At 42.7% G+C, this 15,440-nt stretch overlaps 1 protein-coding gene across 3 annotated transcripts in view; it reads left to right on the forward strand.

The window, feature by feature from the left end:
• Positions 1 to 14,853, forward strand: part of Galc (galactosylceramidase) — a 42,315-nt gene extending 27,462 nt beyond the window's left edge. For 2 of the 3 annotated variants that reach the window (XM_005068430.4, XM_040742663.1), the window contains 7 exons: positions 2,114 to 2,203; positions 4,715 to 4,801; positions 6,659 to 6,809; positions 7,815 to 7,995; positions 9,900 to 10,063; positions 11,255 to 11,331; positions 14,534 to 14,853. In XM_005068430.4, coding sequence (XP_005068487.1) covers positions 2,114 to 2,203; positions 4,715 to 4,801; positions 6,659 to 6,809; positions 7,815 to 7,995; positions 9,900 to 10,063; positions 11,255 to 11,331; positions 14,534 to 14,680 — 897 coding nt within the window. In that variant the 3' untranslated portion in view covers positions 14,681 to 14,853. Of the gene's footprint in view, positions 1 to 2,113; positions 2,204 to 4,714; positions 4,802 to 6,658; positions 6,810 to 7,814; positions 7,996 to 9,899; positions 10,064 to 11,254; positions 11,332 to 14,533 lie in introns of those variants that run through there. The other variant, XM_040742664.1, reaches the window with a different exon arrangement.
• Positions 14,854 to 15,440: the final 587 nt, after the last annotated feature.

Genomic DNA, 15,440 nt, shown 5'->3' on the forward strand with positions numbered 1-15,440 from the left:
ATCTAAAGCCACCCAGAAGACACATGTGGATTTGTATATTTGTTCCCATTTTTATAGCATACTCAGGGTAGGCCAGGCTGATCTCAGACATAGTCTGCTGTGTCAACATCCCAAATGCTGGCGTTGCTATGCCCAACTTGTCTCTCTTTCTAATGGTACTCTTTGGAGTAAAAAAAGTTCTAAATATGTGTGACGTTCAGATTTGTTTTATTTTTTTTGCTTTGTGTATATTTAGTATCATATATAGGAAACTATTGATATATATACATATATATCATATATAGGAAGGATTTGAAGTTTACATGTATTTTTGGTAAGATGACTGTTGTTTTAAGTATTACACTTAGGGGTTTCTGGTCCTGTTATTTCTTGTGGTGCTTAGCATTTGTTGAGCTACCCCTTGTGTGTGTGTGTGTACCTAGCTGGTCTTCCACTAGTCTCGAAAAGTCTGTTTGTCTACTTGGATTATCTTAACATGTGAGCTTAAAAGCAATCTGTAACAAAATTGAGAGTTTTTTCTATATTTGTGCTTCAGTGGTTATCATTGCACCTTAGTTACCGTACTTCTGAGTAAGGGTTTGGTGGGAGAGTTTTCTAGCTTTGATCATTTTCAAGATTGAATATTGTGGGTCCTTTGGATTTCAATATGAGTTTTAGGACTAGCTAATTAATTATTACAAGCATATAACCCAATGTTGCTATTTTCCTTACTCAGTATATGAATGTGTGCCAGTCAACAAATGTGGGGTGTCTCTCTCTGTGCATTTTGTCTTACTTAGTTTCTCTGATACGTTGCCTTTTCTCATTGTGAGAGTCATATTTCTTTTTACTAACTTATAGTTTCTACTTATTTAATAAACTTATTTATGAAACTATCATTACATTTTACTTATTTATTATTAATACTGCTAATTTACTTGTCCCTGCCCTGATGGGTGGATAGCTTTGTGGGGTTCACTCCTACAGTCCTAGAAGCCTTGTGTCTCCTTTGTTTGCCAATTGCCCTGCCCTGCTGCTGATTTAGAAAAGAAAAAGCACTGGAGTGTGTGCCGAGAGCTGCTGGAGTTGTGTCAGAGTGCAAAAGTTCAGGTTGTAGAACTTGCCTTTTGTATGGAGTGCGTTGAATCCTTGTATCCAGAGTTGTGGGCTTCACAGAGTGCAGGGTCCTGCTGTTTTTGCCTGTTGCTACTCATTCTCATAGTGTTTGCTGTTACACTGACTGACTTGTGTGTGGAAACAGCCTGCGTTCCTGAGACCAGTCATTCTTTGACATCAAACATTATCCTTTGCATTTGATGATGGATTTGACTTCCTAGATTCCTTACAGTATCCCTTCCTTGTGATGTCCTGGTGATTCTGGTAGTAGTTATTAAATCTGCGGAGTGATTTGGGATGTTTCTGGAGAATCTGTCTGAAGGTCTGGTGTTCTTCAGATGCTTGGCAGAATTCATCTATGCTGTCATCTGGCACCAGGGTTTTTCTTCCTGAGGGTTTTTAGTGTAGGGGTCTTTTTACTTACTGTAGATTTCAGAGGTTTTGGAATTTTCCACTTTTCTATCATTTTTGTTGTTTAGCACAGAATCCCTCGTCTAGTTCCCTTCCTAGGAATATTCTCTCTCGTTCCTATCCTTAGTTACCCAAGTACTGGGCTGATGCAAGGATGCTGTTCTGCCCTGCCATTCATTCCCTTTAAGCTTTTCTATTTTCCCATTCTATTCTACACATCTTACCTCCATCAGGAAGATAACAGGATGCTCTGAAATTGCTACTTTAGACGTAATTTTTTAAAGAGCCAAGAGAAGAAAAGAGGACAGTATATATTTATATCATGCTACATTTATTTTATTGATGGTTCTTGTTCTTTGGATCTGTTTCTGTGTGTTTAAGTTACCATTAGGCTCATTCCCTGATTCTAAGCTTTGGCCAGGCACACACAATACACACTCATTAAAGTTTTGTTAGCAATGTATTTTTTATATAATTTGAAATAAATTCAAATTTGTTACAAATGATTGCTTCTTTTGCTGCTGTTCTGGCATTGATTGCATAATGTTTCCCCTACAACAAAGCTTGTATATTATTTGGATAACTTATATGACTTTCTTCACCCCAGAGTCATAAGCGTTCTATGTGTATACGGCCATATCTACCATATTATAATGTCTCACACCAGTTGGCTACCTTCACTCTAAAGGGATCTTTGGTAAGTTCATATGTTTAACTATTTTATTTTAAGATGTATGTTGGGGTTAGAGAGACAGCTCAGTGGTTGAGTGTTTGCTGCTTTTCCTAAAGATTGGAGCTGGGTTTTCTGCACCCTTGTCAGGTAGCTCACAACTACAGATAATTCTAGCTACAGAGGATCTGATACCTTCTTCTGGCCTCCAAACATCACACATGTGAGCATACGGAAACAAAGAAACAAAATAAATCTTTAAAAATCTATGAAAATTTTGTGTTCTATTACAGGTCATTGATTCTTAAGGGAAGTCATGTATTATAGAATTACAAGAATTTGTGTGTAAATGGAACCTGTCCTGGTGCCTTGTGCCTCCTGCACTTTTGTTTCTTAATACGTGGACTAGGCTGGCCTCACTACATAGTGGAGGATGACCACAGACTTCTGAGCATCCCTCCTTTTCCTGCTGAGTGCTCGGCTTGTAGGCAGGTGCCAGCCTGCCTGCTTCAGCTGGCGCTACATCCTCAGCCTCTTCTGACCTCTGACCCCACCAATGAAACAGAAGCCAGTGCCCAATAAAGCTGCCTGTGGCTTTGGTGACTTTAAAAAGTCATTTTCAGGGAGTTTATCATTGGTAATCTATGATTAGTTCTGTGGTCTAAGGAATTTTTCTTTCCTTTTATTTTTTGATACAGGATTTCTCTGTTTTTGTTTGTAGCCCTGGCTATTCTGGAACTCACTCTGTAGACCAGGCTGGCCTCAAACTCAACTTAAGAGTATTCGGTACTGAAAAACAAATGAACAAAATAAAGCCCAATTGAGCAAAAATGCCCAGAAGTCACCAACTTTTTAAAACCTTTTATTAGATTTGATGTGGAAGAAGCCAGGGTAATTTCTTACTAATGATGTCATAGAATTCGTTTTTTATGCCAGAGAACTGTTAGGCCCAAGCAGGGATGGGGGCTGATAAGAGAGGCTAAGGGAAAGACCAACAAGAATTCATTATATACGTGCATAAAATGAAGCGAACAAAACTGATTAATAAAAAAAGAAATAAGACAAAACATCTACTAACTGCAACCAGAACGCAGCGTAGTCTCTCTAATACCTAGCAAAGGGAAGCTTGCTCACAAAGCAGGGAGTGGAACGGCAGTGTTGTCTGTTTGATTGGATGGCAGGCTTCAGAAAGAGGCGCTGATATAGGCTTTTTGCTACCGAACCGTTGTCTCCAAAATCAAGCCAGAAGCTCTGTGTGTCTTTACACGGAGAGCTCATGTCATCCCCTGACTTATCCACGGCACATGGCAAAGACATCCAGAGACACACCAGATGTTAGCACTGCCCAGCTACATGTGGCAGTTATTGCTCAGAAGCCCTGAGATGCCACTTGAGATATTTTTTTACCAGGTTGTTAAAAATCACTTGGATCTGTTGCTTTTCATGTGATTCAACTGTGAGCATGGAGATGCATCTCCTTTCGTATTCTTTTAAAAGATGAGTCTCTCTCTTATATATATGTCTAGAATTATTATCTTTGTCATCGTGGCACTTATGTATTTACTAAGTGAAATTACTGTAATATGTAATAATTATTAAAATATAAAAATTGAAAATACTTTTAGAATATTAATTATTCATACTGGATCTTTAGTTTTGGGCTATTATATATCAGCATAACACATCACTATTCACTTAGAATTTTTGCACTTCTAATAGTATATTCTTTGAAGAAAAATTAGAACATGATGACTACCTTTGAGAAGTTTAATTTTATATGGATGTCAGTAACATGCAAGGAGGCAGAAGAAAGCAAGCTAAGATTCTGTGATAATAAAGACATTTAAAAATAATTAAATGTTTAACAGAGATTCTTACATAGGGAGGCCAAGACACTAAGATCTGTTTGTCAGCGTTCTCAGGTGTTAATGCAATGGCTTAGGAGCAGAGAGGTTTATTGCCTACAGTGCTCTCTCCTGAAAGGAAGCATGGCGGTTTTCTTCCCGGACCCTGGACACATTCACCGAGGAAGGAACAGACCAGTTTCCAAGCATTCTCACTTTAAGGTGGGAGTTTAATAAGGAAAAGTAGGAGACAGATCCTTGGCTACCTATGCAAGGCCATAGAACACATCTTTAAAGAAGATGACAGGATCACATCTGAGCATGCCCAGTTCAGTATTGTAAGGATCCAGGCTTGTTTGGTTCCCTAACAATCAAGGCAGTGTCTCAAGGGCTGTGCTGATTTTCCTCAGGTCTCTCTAAAGTGTGGTAACTAAACAAACACAGAAAAGGACAGCTCTAGAGGTACTTCAGTGCAGGCGTTTGTTGGTGGTGGTGCCTGCTCTGCTTAGTGGCTTGTGTTGGTAGGAAATCAAAGAGTTGCTTGTGGTAGTCTTCCTGTTTTCAGAAGTGTTACTGTTTCAACCTTGAGATAAGTCTTTCGTAACTTGAAACATTGGCCATTGCTGCCCTTTGAAGTATCAATTTCAGGATATGACGAATCTCTCAAGTATGCTTTCTTGTGTTTTCTCTCCAGAGAGAAATCCAAGAGCTACAAGTGTGGTATACCAAGCTTGGAGGACCCTCGGAGAGACTTCATTTTAAACAACTGGATTCTCTATGGGTAGTCTTAAACTTGATTCCTATGTTTGGGACATTAACAACAGCAAAAAGGAACAGATTTGATTAATGAATTAAGATGAAGTTGATTTTATGGCTACAGGATAGTAGAGATAGAAATCTCCCGAAAGTTTTCTTAGATAGACTCCTGACTAAGGTATGATAAGCTTGTGTCCTCAGAGCTGCGCTTTGTCCCTACGCGGGTGCTCATGGTGGTGGATGCGCCACCATTGGCTGGCTGCCCAGGTGAGAGATGTGTGTCTCGTTTGAGATTGTCCTCCTCTGACCACAGCCAGTTCTGCCCTCTTTGTATTTCTCGTATTCGCTGTTGTTCCTTGTTCTACACGCTGCCTGTTTCCGGTCTTCCTTCTGCCACATTAATTATTCAGAGACTGCGCCTGGTTTCAGCAGACTCCAGTCTGAGTCTCAGGGCAGGCCACCGCACTGCTGCTGGAGCGGTGTGCCCAAAGCCCTGTGCTTGGAATGTGTGGGCAGCGTTCCCCACCAGGTCACATTTCCCACGTGACCGGCACTACCCTTTCATGTGACCTCCCGCTGTCCTCATGTGGTGGAAGGGAGCTTTCCTTCCCAGGGCAGGTGGCAGATGGCACTCCTCACAGAGTGAACTTCTAAAATGACCTCCTTCTTGTCTGTGAAGATCCGTCACCTCAAGGGTCGATTTCTTCAAAGCTCACTCACCTGGTCCAGTGCAGGCCTATGTCTGGGTCTCGTTAAATCTGCCCCCACCACTCTGGCTACTTTGAGAGTGGAGCTCTCTCTGCCTTATTTTGCTTTTAGTCCAGAGGCAATTGGTATTTGGTGATTCCTCAGAGAAGGTTTCAAGAATGAACTGGCCCAAGCAAGCGTCTGACTGACTTAATCTGCAGTATTTTTTAATAATAATGTTCTGACAATTAGCTAGTCAATATCAATGATTAAATACCCATTAGAACACTCTCTACTTGTATAATAATTGACTAGAAATAGCATAATGAAATTGATTTCCCCCTTAGGAATATTATGTGGGGTTAATCGTGAGCCAGAATGTGGCACTGGATATTCAGGACTCTGAATCTCTTTTCCCTCACAACCACGATATGCTACCAAACCCTGTAGTTCAGTGTACACAAAAACTTACTAAGGTTTCAAAGACAGGTGCAAGCTCGGGGCCCACATTCGTTATGCAGGGATTCTCATGTCTCCAGAGGGCTGTGCTATCACAGAAACTGTGCTCTAGAGAGTTTGCCCTGGCCACACATTGAGGTGAGCCTAAGCGAGCCCTTTAGGAACGTCTGGTCTGATTCTCACGGCAGCCCTCTGTGAGATGCATTCTTAGCCTCGAGGATGAGATGAAAAACTGAGAAAGCCCGAGTTGTTAGGATCATAAATGTGACGTAAACCTAAGTTACAAATTGAAATTAACACTGAGCACAGGGTGAGCAGATTTTAATTCTCATCCCTCAGTTGTGAAAGGGTTTCTTTCTTGCCCTTAGCAGCTGAGTTGTCTGTGAGGTTTTGTGCACTCTGTTCTATTAGGAAAACTCTGAAGAAATCAGCAGAGCCCTGTATTAACTGAACAAACACATGCTTTAAAGAGCTCGCAGTGCAACGGGAGTGGAGGCTAACAGACTCAGCCCTCGTGGCCTTTCCCCTCCATTTGGTGAAACCCTTTCTATAAAATATCATTTATATACTCTTGTAAAACACCCTTCTAAAGTGTCCGGGGCACTGGTACTGCTGGGCCTTCCCCCGGGGTTTAGGAAGCCCTAGCAGAGAGACTGTCTAAGCTTATTTCCTTCAAGCTGCCCCTCGTTTCGTAGCTGGCACCTGGCGGTGAACGCGGGGCTGTCTTCTTTTTCAGCTCCTTGACAGCAGTGGCAGTTTTGCCATGGAACTGCAGGAGGATGAGCTGGTTACACTCACCACTCTCACCACAGGTCGCAAAGGCGGCTACCCTCCTCCTCCCAAGTCGCAGCCCTTCCCGAGAAGCTATAAGGATGATTTCAATGTTGGTAAGCGGGTTCTGACCAGGCATCACCTGCCATCTAACTTCGGTCAAGTGGGGTACTTTCTTCTTGGCAGATGGTGCGATGCCAAAAGTGCCCTTGTGGCCTGTAGAGGTTTATTTTGTTAGAAGATAGGTAATGTTTCCAGCTCTTTGGGTGAATCTGTATTTTTCAGTTCCAGAAAAAAACTGCAGAAGTCATTGTGAGAATGAAAGTTGTCATTAGTTCTAAGTAGTTTTGGGTGTCACTAGTACTTTTCCTTCATGAGAAAGGTAACACATTATGTCTCTATCTCGGTGCCATGGAGTTGGGTGCTTAAGGGCGGTCATGTAATAGTTAGGGGCTTCAGCTGATTGCTTGCTGGAGTTTGGCCCCGGGTCTTCTGGAGGATCTGCGCTTTTATGATTAGAGACGCTTTGGAGGATGGGCAGTTGGGGAAACCATATGAAAACAGTAGCATGCTTGGCATGCCTGTATCTCTAGAGGACCCAGCAAACAACAGCATTTGCTTACTAAGCAGTAGTGTTTGGGAGGACTGAAGGTTTCAAAGATGAGTCCAGTAGCTCTATAATCTGCCTCCCAAACTGACCACTGTAGAAAGATTCACATTGCCAGAGTGTTGTACTCACATCCTCCTGCAGGTGGCAGCACTGCTTGTTCCACCCAACATGGAGACTCGTGCCTCTGCCACGTGCTTCTGGGTCCTACATTCCCATGGCAGGACATGAACTTTCAGCTACTTGACATAGAAAGGCCTTTGGGCTCTGATACTGTCATCTGGTCAACTATTTGGATACACATCTTCAAATACCACACACACACACACACACACACACACACACACACGAGTCTTTTGATCTAAACTGTGGTTGGTTATAAGTATTATTTATGCTTTAAAAATCATTCAAAAGTGTTTCACATGGACCACAGATATCAGAAAGAGAGAACTGGTAAGGGGTTGGACCTTGGCCTCTGAGATACTAAGTAGAGGATTTGTTGTGTCCTGAACAGATTACCCATTTTTCAGTGAAGCTCCCAATTTTGCTGATCAGACTGGCGTGTTTGAGTACTACACAAATAACGAAGACCCGGGACAGCATCGCTTCACACTGCGCCAAGTTCTCAATCAACGACCTATTACCTGGGCTGCCGATGCTTCCAGCACCATCAGCATTATAGGCGATTACCACTGGTGTGTGAGAGATACCCCTAGTATATATACAACCTTGTGACATGGGTACATTCTGAGTGAGGAGGTTGCTGTAGTCCTTCATAATTGTGTGAACTCTAATCTTTCCATGCCCTTCACTCAGATCATTCCACCCGGTTATATAATATAATATTATCTTATAGCTTGATATTTATTTGCAGACCATGTGATTTGAATGCTTTTTGTTTTACCAGATTGGATTTGTTGAGCTGGTGTTGCCACCTGCTGGACATACGGTAGAATTACACCACCCTGGCTAAGTGTAGGAACTTACTTAAAAAGCAAAACAGCTTTAATTTTCAAGGCTAAGCAATTCAACCCTTCCTTTAGATTTTCAACCCTTCCGTTATTTTTCTGTCCAGTTAAAACGCAATCTACAAATAAAACTTTTACCTTCACCTCTAATTTAGTTGTGGGATTTTAAAGTGCTGACTTACTGTTTTGCCCACTTTAGGTAGTATTCTCTATTCTCATGGCTAACGTCATGGACATACACACTTACACATTCCCTTTCTCTCCTCCCCCTCCTCCCCTGTGCGTGGTAAAGTTCAGCTGTGCACAATTCACTTAGGAAGAGCCTTTGAGAAATGTGAAGTTCTAGATCCAGTACCACCTACCTCATTTTCAAAACGGATGCCCTGGTATCCTTCATCATACTTTAGATAAATTGCATGGTTTATGACTTGAAAATATGTACATTTTTTCCTATTTGCTGATTGGTGATGAGCATGAAGTGGGTTATTTTCAGGGGTGGTGTTTTAGAGTGCTAATATTGTCTTAGGGAGAGTGCTGTACCTGGGAACTTGTCTCAAAGGAAACCAACCCACAAGAGAGCATATTGTAGAAGCTCTGACAGTCCCTTCTTGGCAGAATCTTTCCCTACCCTTGATATGCTGCCATGGACCGGAGCCTATAACCAGTGCTCACTGCATCCAGATAGATATCAGGTGGACATCCCATGCAAGGTAAATGCTTCTCAAGATGAGGTTTGTGTACCGGCATCATCGTATCACTAGGGAAGCTGATATTCAAGGGCCTACCTCAGATTTACTGAATTAGGCAGCGTGGAGGCGATACCATTGCGGTGAGTTAGAAAGCTCTCGGTTATATTTTCAGAGGTCCTGATGCAGAGCCAACATACAATACTACCTTCATTTTTTGTGATTTGCATTTTTGTATATGGGTGTTTTGCCTGCATGTATGTCTGTTATGCCATACATGTGCTTAAGACCAAAAGAAGGCACCCGCCCTCCTGAAACTGGAGATGCAGACAGTTGTGAGCTGCATGTGAGTGCTGGGAATTAAACCAAGTCCATCTGGAAGGGCAGTTTGTGTTCTTGGCCACTGACTCTGCCCCCAAACTGACTGTCATTTTAGAGACATAAATTAGTTAGATCTTTACTCGGGAATTTTTTTTAACCTTTATAGATATAAGTGTACACACTGGCCTCAAAGCAGCTTAAGTTAAGACTTCCCTGGCATAGGCTGCATACTTCGTTGGTGATGGGAATATAAGTAAACCTTTCTGTTCGGAGTCACCAGGAACTTTACCTGCTTGCGCTGTAAAAGTGCCTCATTCGGTATCACACTAGTCCTATGACAAATTGTTTCAGTATAGAAAGACAGGAAGCATGCTATTACGGTGCTTAAAACAGAAAGCACTGCCCGTTAACCCACTGAAAGAGCCAACAAAGCTGATTAGTTTAACCACGTAAAACCTGAAACAGCCATCAGTGCAGGCAGATCCTTGAAGCCCAGCCTCGCTGCAAGCTTAGACTTAGCCAGTCACTCTCTCAACTGAAGATTGGAGGTGTTTGATGACGTGGCACGCTGGTGCCAGGTAAATGCCATAACTGAAGAGGGTGACCGACTCTTTCCTTCTGCAGGACCAACATGACGGTACAGTGTGATGTGTACATAGAGACCCCTCAGAGAGGGGGCGTATTCATCGCTGGGAGAGTGAATAAAGGTGGGATTTTGGTGAGAACCGCTACAGGAGTTTTCTTCTGGATTTATGCCAGTGGATCTTACAGAGTTACGGCTGACCTGGGTAAATGACGCGTCTTACTGGGTCAGAACTTGCTTTGAGCCTGTGTGTCTAATGGGAATAATTTCAACGTGTGTCGGCAAGTACCAAGCAATTCAGAATCAGAGCTATTTAATTTGTGTGGAGAAGGGCTGCTCAGTAATGAGAAATAACAGCTTGTAGGGCGTTCCAGGCATGTAGTGCTGTGAGGGTCAGTTTGTGAAGACCTAGAGAAGCAGGGATGGAGGACAGACACACGGAGGAGACATTCGAAAGACTAAAAGGTGTTTGTGCTTATGGAGATCAAGGGACACGTTGACCCCTTAAAATGGAGACTCCTATTCCATAATATTCGGGATACTGGGAAGGACTTTGACTTTTTTCACTGGATCTATCTCAGTAGCAGAATGGGGGCCTAGGAGCATGTTGATTTCGAGTTGCACTTAGCTCACCCTGCTGTAGTGACACGAGACCTCGTGGTAGCAACTTCTTGATTCTCAGTCTCTTGACATTAGTGACTTGTCACATTAGTGACAAAAATTTTATTTTATAGTTTTCTACTCTTTGTCCTGGCTCTGTAAATAAAATAATAGAGAGGTAGTCAGGATATTGTTATAGTGTGGCCTATCTAAGAGGTACCTCCTTGATGTTTGATCCAAAACAGAGCCAGAGACATTGATTGCCTTTCCCAAAGTCCCCCAAACTATTAGTGGTGGAGCTAGAACTAGGAATTTCAACCTGCATCTTGAGTCCCCACTGTTGGAGTTTGAAATCACCTGCTTGATGTCTGATCCTAGGTTTCTTCCAGACATTCAGATGCCACAAATGCCAAACTAGCTTACTCTATCTCTACTTACTGTCATTGATGCTGTTTACATGTGAGCAGATCTACTAGTTGACCGTCTTTTGTAGTCTTGGTGGGTTGACATGCTAAGACATCAGACATGGTTAGTTTTTAAGTTCATCTCATTGATTCTACTGTGAGTGCCTCATGTTCTGTGGTGTAGAATAGAATCTCAGTACATGATTCTGTAGTGTGTAGCTGAATGAGGGATTTTCCTCAGCAATCAGTTGTAGATCTGGAAACGAAAGGACAAGGCTTCCTTAAGGTAGCCTGAACTACATACAGGTGCCACTTAGGAACCTCCCTGAGTTGTGTGATCTGGGATTTAGGTTGGAAAGTGTGCCAGTTGAGATACTCCTTTTGTGTTACAGGTGGATGGATCACATACACCTCAGGACATGCTGACATCACAGCAAAAAGATGGTATACACTTACCTTAAGCATTAAGGTGAGCATTGCTGATGAGAATTTTCTGTTAGAAAACAAATGGCAGGATATAAATGATGAAAAGAGGGTGTGTACTATGGAATCATTAAAATATCTACCCATAGGATGAAGTTGTAGGTCAGAGTTACTCTCAGGAGAACCAGAAGTTGACTTTTTAGACCACTGTCATCTTAACTTTGTTTTTAATTGAGGAGTGATTCATTAAGCTAACAACTGAATTGTTCTCAGTGTTCTTGAACCAAGAGTATAAATAGAACTAACAGGAGTATGCAAAGGCATAGAAGCTTATTTTTGACAGCTTAGAACTATTTTGTTTTTAACTATAAGCACAGTTTTCTACAGTTTTTTTTAGAGATGACACTAGAGTAACAGTGGGATAAAGGAAATCTAAAAATCAGCTGCGGCATCCTTGTTGATCACAAGGTACTGACTGACAGTGCTCCCAAAGGATGCTGTGCAGAGAAAGTGTCTTGTAATATGTGAATCTTCTCATGTAGCCCTTTCAGATTTGTTTAGGTCGTAAGTAGAAACTAAAATTGAGATTCAAAGAACTTAAAATTTTTTTCTCAGTAACCATTCACCCCCTGAAAATGAGTTCTTATTTTTAAGCTGCTTATTAATAGAGTTAAGGATCTAGTTGGGGTGTTGTGTGGTTTGTTTGGTCATACCCTTCTTAATGGTATAGGATGATCCCAGGCATAGTTCCTGAATGCTTATGTGGTATGATTGGTGAAGACTGGCATTTAGAAGAATTGCATTTATTTTTAATTGCATTTAATTCTTTTTTGAGAATCTCATGTAATGCATTTTGATATATTCAACCTCCTCCATCTCCTACCAGATCCACCATCTTCCTACCCACATAACTTTGTGTCCTCTTTAAAAAAATCTTTATCAAATCCAGTATGTTCTCTTGGGGATGTGACTATAAAAAAAAGAGTTGGGTTAATATTATGTTTGTTAAGTGGAATAGTAACAGTAGGATCTCTTCTGAATCCTAAGACTTGTCTAGTCAGAATTTCTTTGTCCTGATAATAGTGCCAGATAGGTAAGAGAGAAACACTGAAAGGCCTATTCCTAGGTCCAGTTTTGCCACCTATAGGTTTTTAAAACCTTGGACTGATCAATTTCTGCCACTCTCTGATTTGGAAATCAGGTATCTTCAAGATTAGTCATGCTATATAAGGGCATTCCTACTTGGGCTGGACAAATATTTTACCGGAAGAGCTAGACAGGAGATAGTTGGTGTTTGTGGTCCATGTGCTCTGTGTTGCACCTACTCAGCTCTGCTGTGGTCAAGAGAAAGCCATGACAGACAAGAGGTAAACGATTAGTGTGCCTGCATCCCAGTGAAAGTTCACTGTGGAAATATGTGGCGGGCCTGAGGCCTTGGATTGCTGAGCTTTGTTCCAAGTCAGTAACTTGGAAATGAGTACACACATAGTTATAAAGAGATTTGGGGTAATGTGATAAAATAGCCTCTTGCTCTGACTTCCTAACCACGCAAGTTAGAGAAGACTGTGCCACGTACATGAGGCAGAGAAGAAGCTGAGTAGCTCTCATAACTGGTGCAAAAGGTGGTTAGTCTGACCTTGTATAGGGAGCGTCTGGGAAGCCAGTGTGTTTGGAGCCTGGGGAGTAGGGCCAGGAGGCACTGTGACCCTGTGTGGCAGACTATGTTTAATATGATTTGTGTACCTGTATCCCTTGGCCCAGGACTAATGCTTACTCTTCTAGGAGTGGCAGGGAGTGTCCAGGAAGTGCTTTTGAGATGAAGACAACTGTGCAGTTGTATAGCAGAGATATGTGTGGGGCTTCCCTAGGTGACTTGGATTCAGTTCCTGGCTCCTCTGGAAAATCTTCAACATAGAATTTTAGTTAGCCCAAGTCTCAGTGTTGCTATCCATAAAATTAAAGATCATTGCAGTATAATTTTGAGACAGAAAGATTTGTGTTGGGTTTTGACCTAGAGATTCAATCTGCAGCTCTCTATCTTTTGGGAGTAGCTCGGGTATACGTGGCTAGCTGTATACTTGGTGTGCTCATGGTGTACCGCGGCAGTGGTGATAAAGGTTGATGTGTACAGTAAGGGGAATGCAGTGGCCACTGTCTGAGAAGGTTGTGCCTGTGTGATTTCGTCATTATCAGTGAACCGTGTCTTATGTGCTCTTCCTCCACTGCCAGTGCACCCATGGTTCTGTTTGACCGTGGCTGCAGCTCTCCCGATAAAGAGCAGCCATTCCATCTGGCTCTGTAGTGACATGCTCTTCATCCTCATGGGGACAAGAAGGGTAAAATGAAGGCCGATTTCTCCTCTGGGTGTGCAGCCCTTCATTGAGACTTTTAGTGTGGAGCAGTTTGCAGCAGGCATTTGGGCCCCAGCAAACCTGGAGGAATCTCTCACTCAGCCAAAGTACATGTATGTACAGTTACAGTGTTATTTAGTGGACTTTTGTCGGGAGCCTCATAAAAATGCTGTACAAATTTTATGGGCTTATTTTGTGGTTTGGATTTTGGGTGGATCATCAGGACCTGTGGTAAAATATTATTTTCAGGTGTGTGACTTTTGTTTGTGCTGCATTTGTTTTAACTCTGTGAAGCTGTGTTACCGTGCTGATGGGCCTAATAGCTGACTGGCCAATAGCGAGGCAGGAGCAAGGATAAGCTGGGCTGGCAGGCAGAGAGTAGAAATAGATGGAGAAATGAGAGGACGAGGTGAGGAGGACTTCGGGACCCAGTCACCCAGCCAGTCACAGACTTAAGAGTGAAAGGAAGATATTTGCAAGATAAAGGGAAAAGCCCAGAGGTAAAAGACAGTCGAGATTAAGCTGGGCATTCATGTGTGTGTGTGTGTGTGTGTGTGTGTGTGTGTGTGTGTGTGCTTGAGCTTTTCCTAGCACACTTTTGATTTATTTGGGAGCTGGGTGGCGGCCCCCAAAAAAGCCCAAAGAGTAAAACATCACACAGCAAGGAATTTTTGAGGTTTAACATATTTTGGGAACTGTTTAAACAAGTGCTTATTAATTCTTTCAGGTAAATTTTGATGTATTTCAGACTTTCGCTCAAACACACGAAATTGTATTTTACAGTTCTAGGTCTTGGGTGATAGGGATGTTTGTTCCACCAAGTAGCTGAGCTGCATTTAAACAGACTCCAGAGACTCATTTGCACATTTTCACGGGACACGTTTATCTCTCTTGCAGGGTTATTTCGCCTCTGGCATGTTGAACGGCAAGGTCCTGTGGGAAAATGTCCCTGTGAAATACCCAGGGTATGGCTGGGCCGCCATCGGGACGCACACCTTCGAGTTTGCGCAGTTTGACAACTTTCACGTGGAAGCGGCTCGCTAGTCCTCACAGGGCGTCGAGACACTATTTGGATTTTCTATTTTTGGTTTTTATTCAGGGCCAGTTTTGATGGACCTGTATGTAGCCTTTGAGGCTAACGATATGAAGAGTAAATAGGGAACGTGGTACATGTTTGCCAGAACATGTGAAAGGTTTAATTAGAACTATATCCACCATTTGTTAGTCCCATTCTTCAGGAGTGGTTTGGGTGGTTCCTGCCTTGCAGCCTTGGTGCTAACACCGAGGGAGCTCTCTCCATATTGTTTGTGAATGATCATGTAGATGACCGGACCCGAGAAGCACAGAGGTGCCTTTGTGATCACTGACCATGTGTCTGAGTGAGTTGAGGCCTCCTTAGAAGATGCTGGAACATCATCTTCCTTTAAGAGGAAGCTGAGGAACACTTAAGGACAGCTCAACATGATGTCCCTCCTCCCCTCCCTCCTCCCTCTCTCTCTTTCACCCTTTCTGCCCCCCTTCCCCCCCTCTCTGCCTCCCTTCCCCCTCTCTCTGCCTCCCTTCCCCCTCTCTCTGCCTCCCTTCCCCCTCTCTCTGCCTCCCTCCCCCTCTCTCTGCCTCCCTCCCCCTCTCTCTGCCCCCTTCCCCCTCTCTCTGCCCCCCTTCCCCCTCTCTCTGCCTCCCTTCCCCCTCTCTCTGCCTCCCTCCCCCCATGATGATGTTTTGGAAATTGGATGAAATGACGGTGGGATGATTTGAAAATGCCTCATTAATAAACTAACTCCAAAACCATTTTTACAGAAAT

The sequence above is a fragment of the Mesocricetus auratus genome, unplaced genomic scaffold (genome assembly GCF_017639785.1).
Source record: "Mesocricetus auratus isolate SY011 unplaced genomic scaffold, BCM_Maur_2.0 Super-Scaffold_15014, whole genome shotgun sequence".
NCBI classification, from domain to species: Eukaryota; Metazoa; Chordata; class Mammalia; order Rodentia; family Cricetidae; genus Mesocricetus; species Mesocricetus auratus.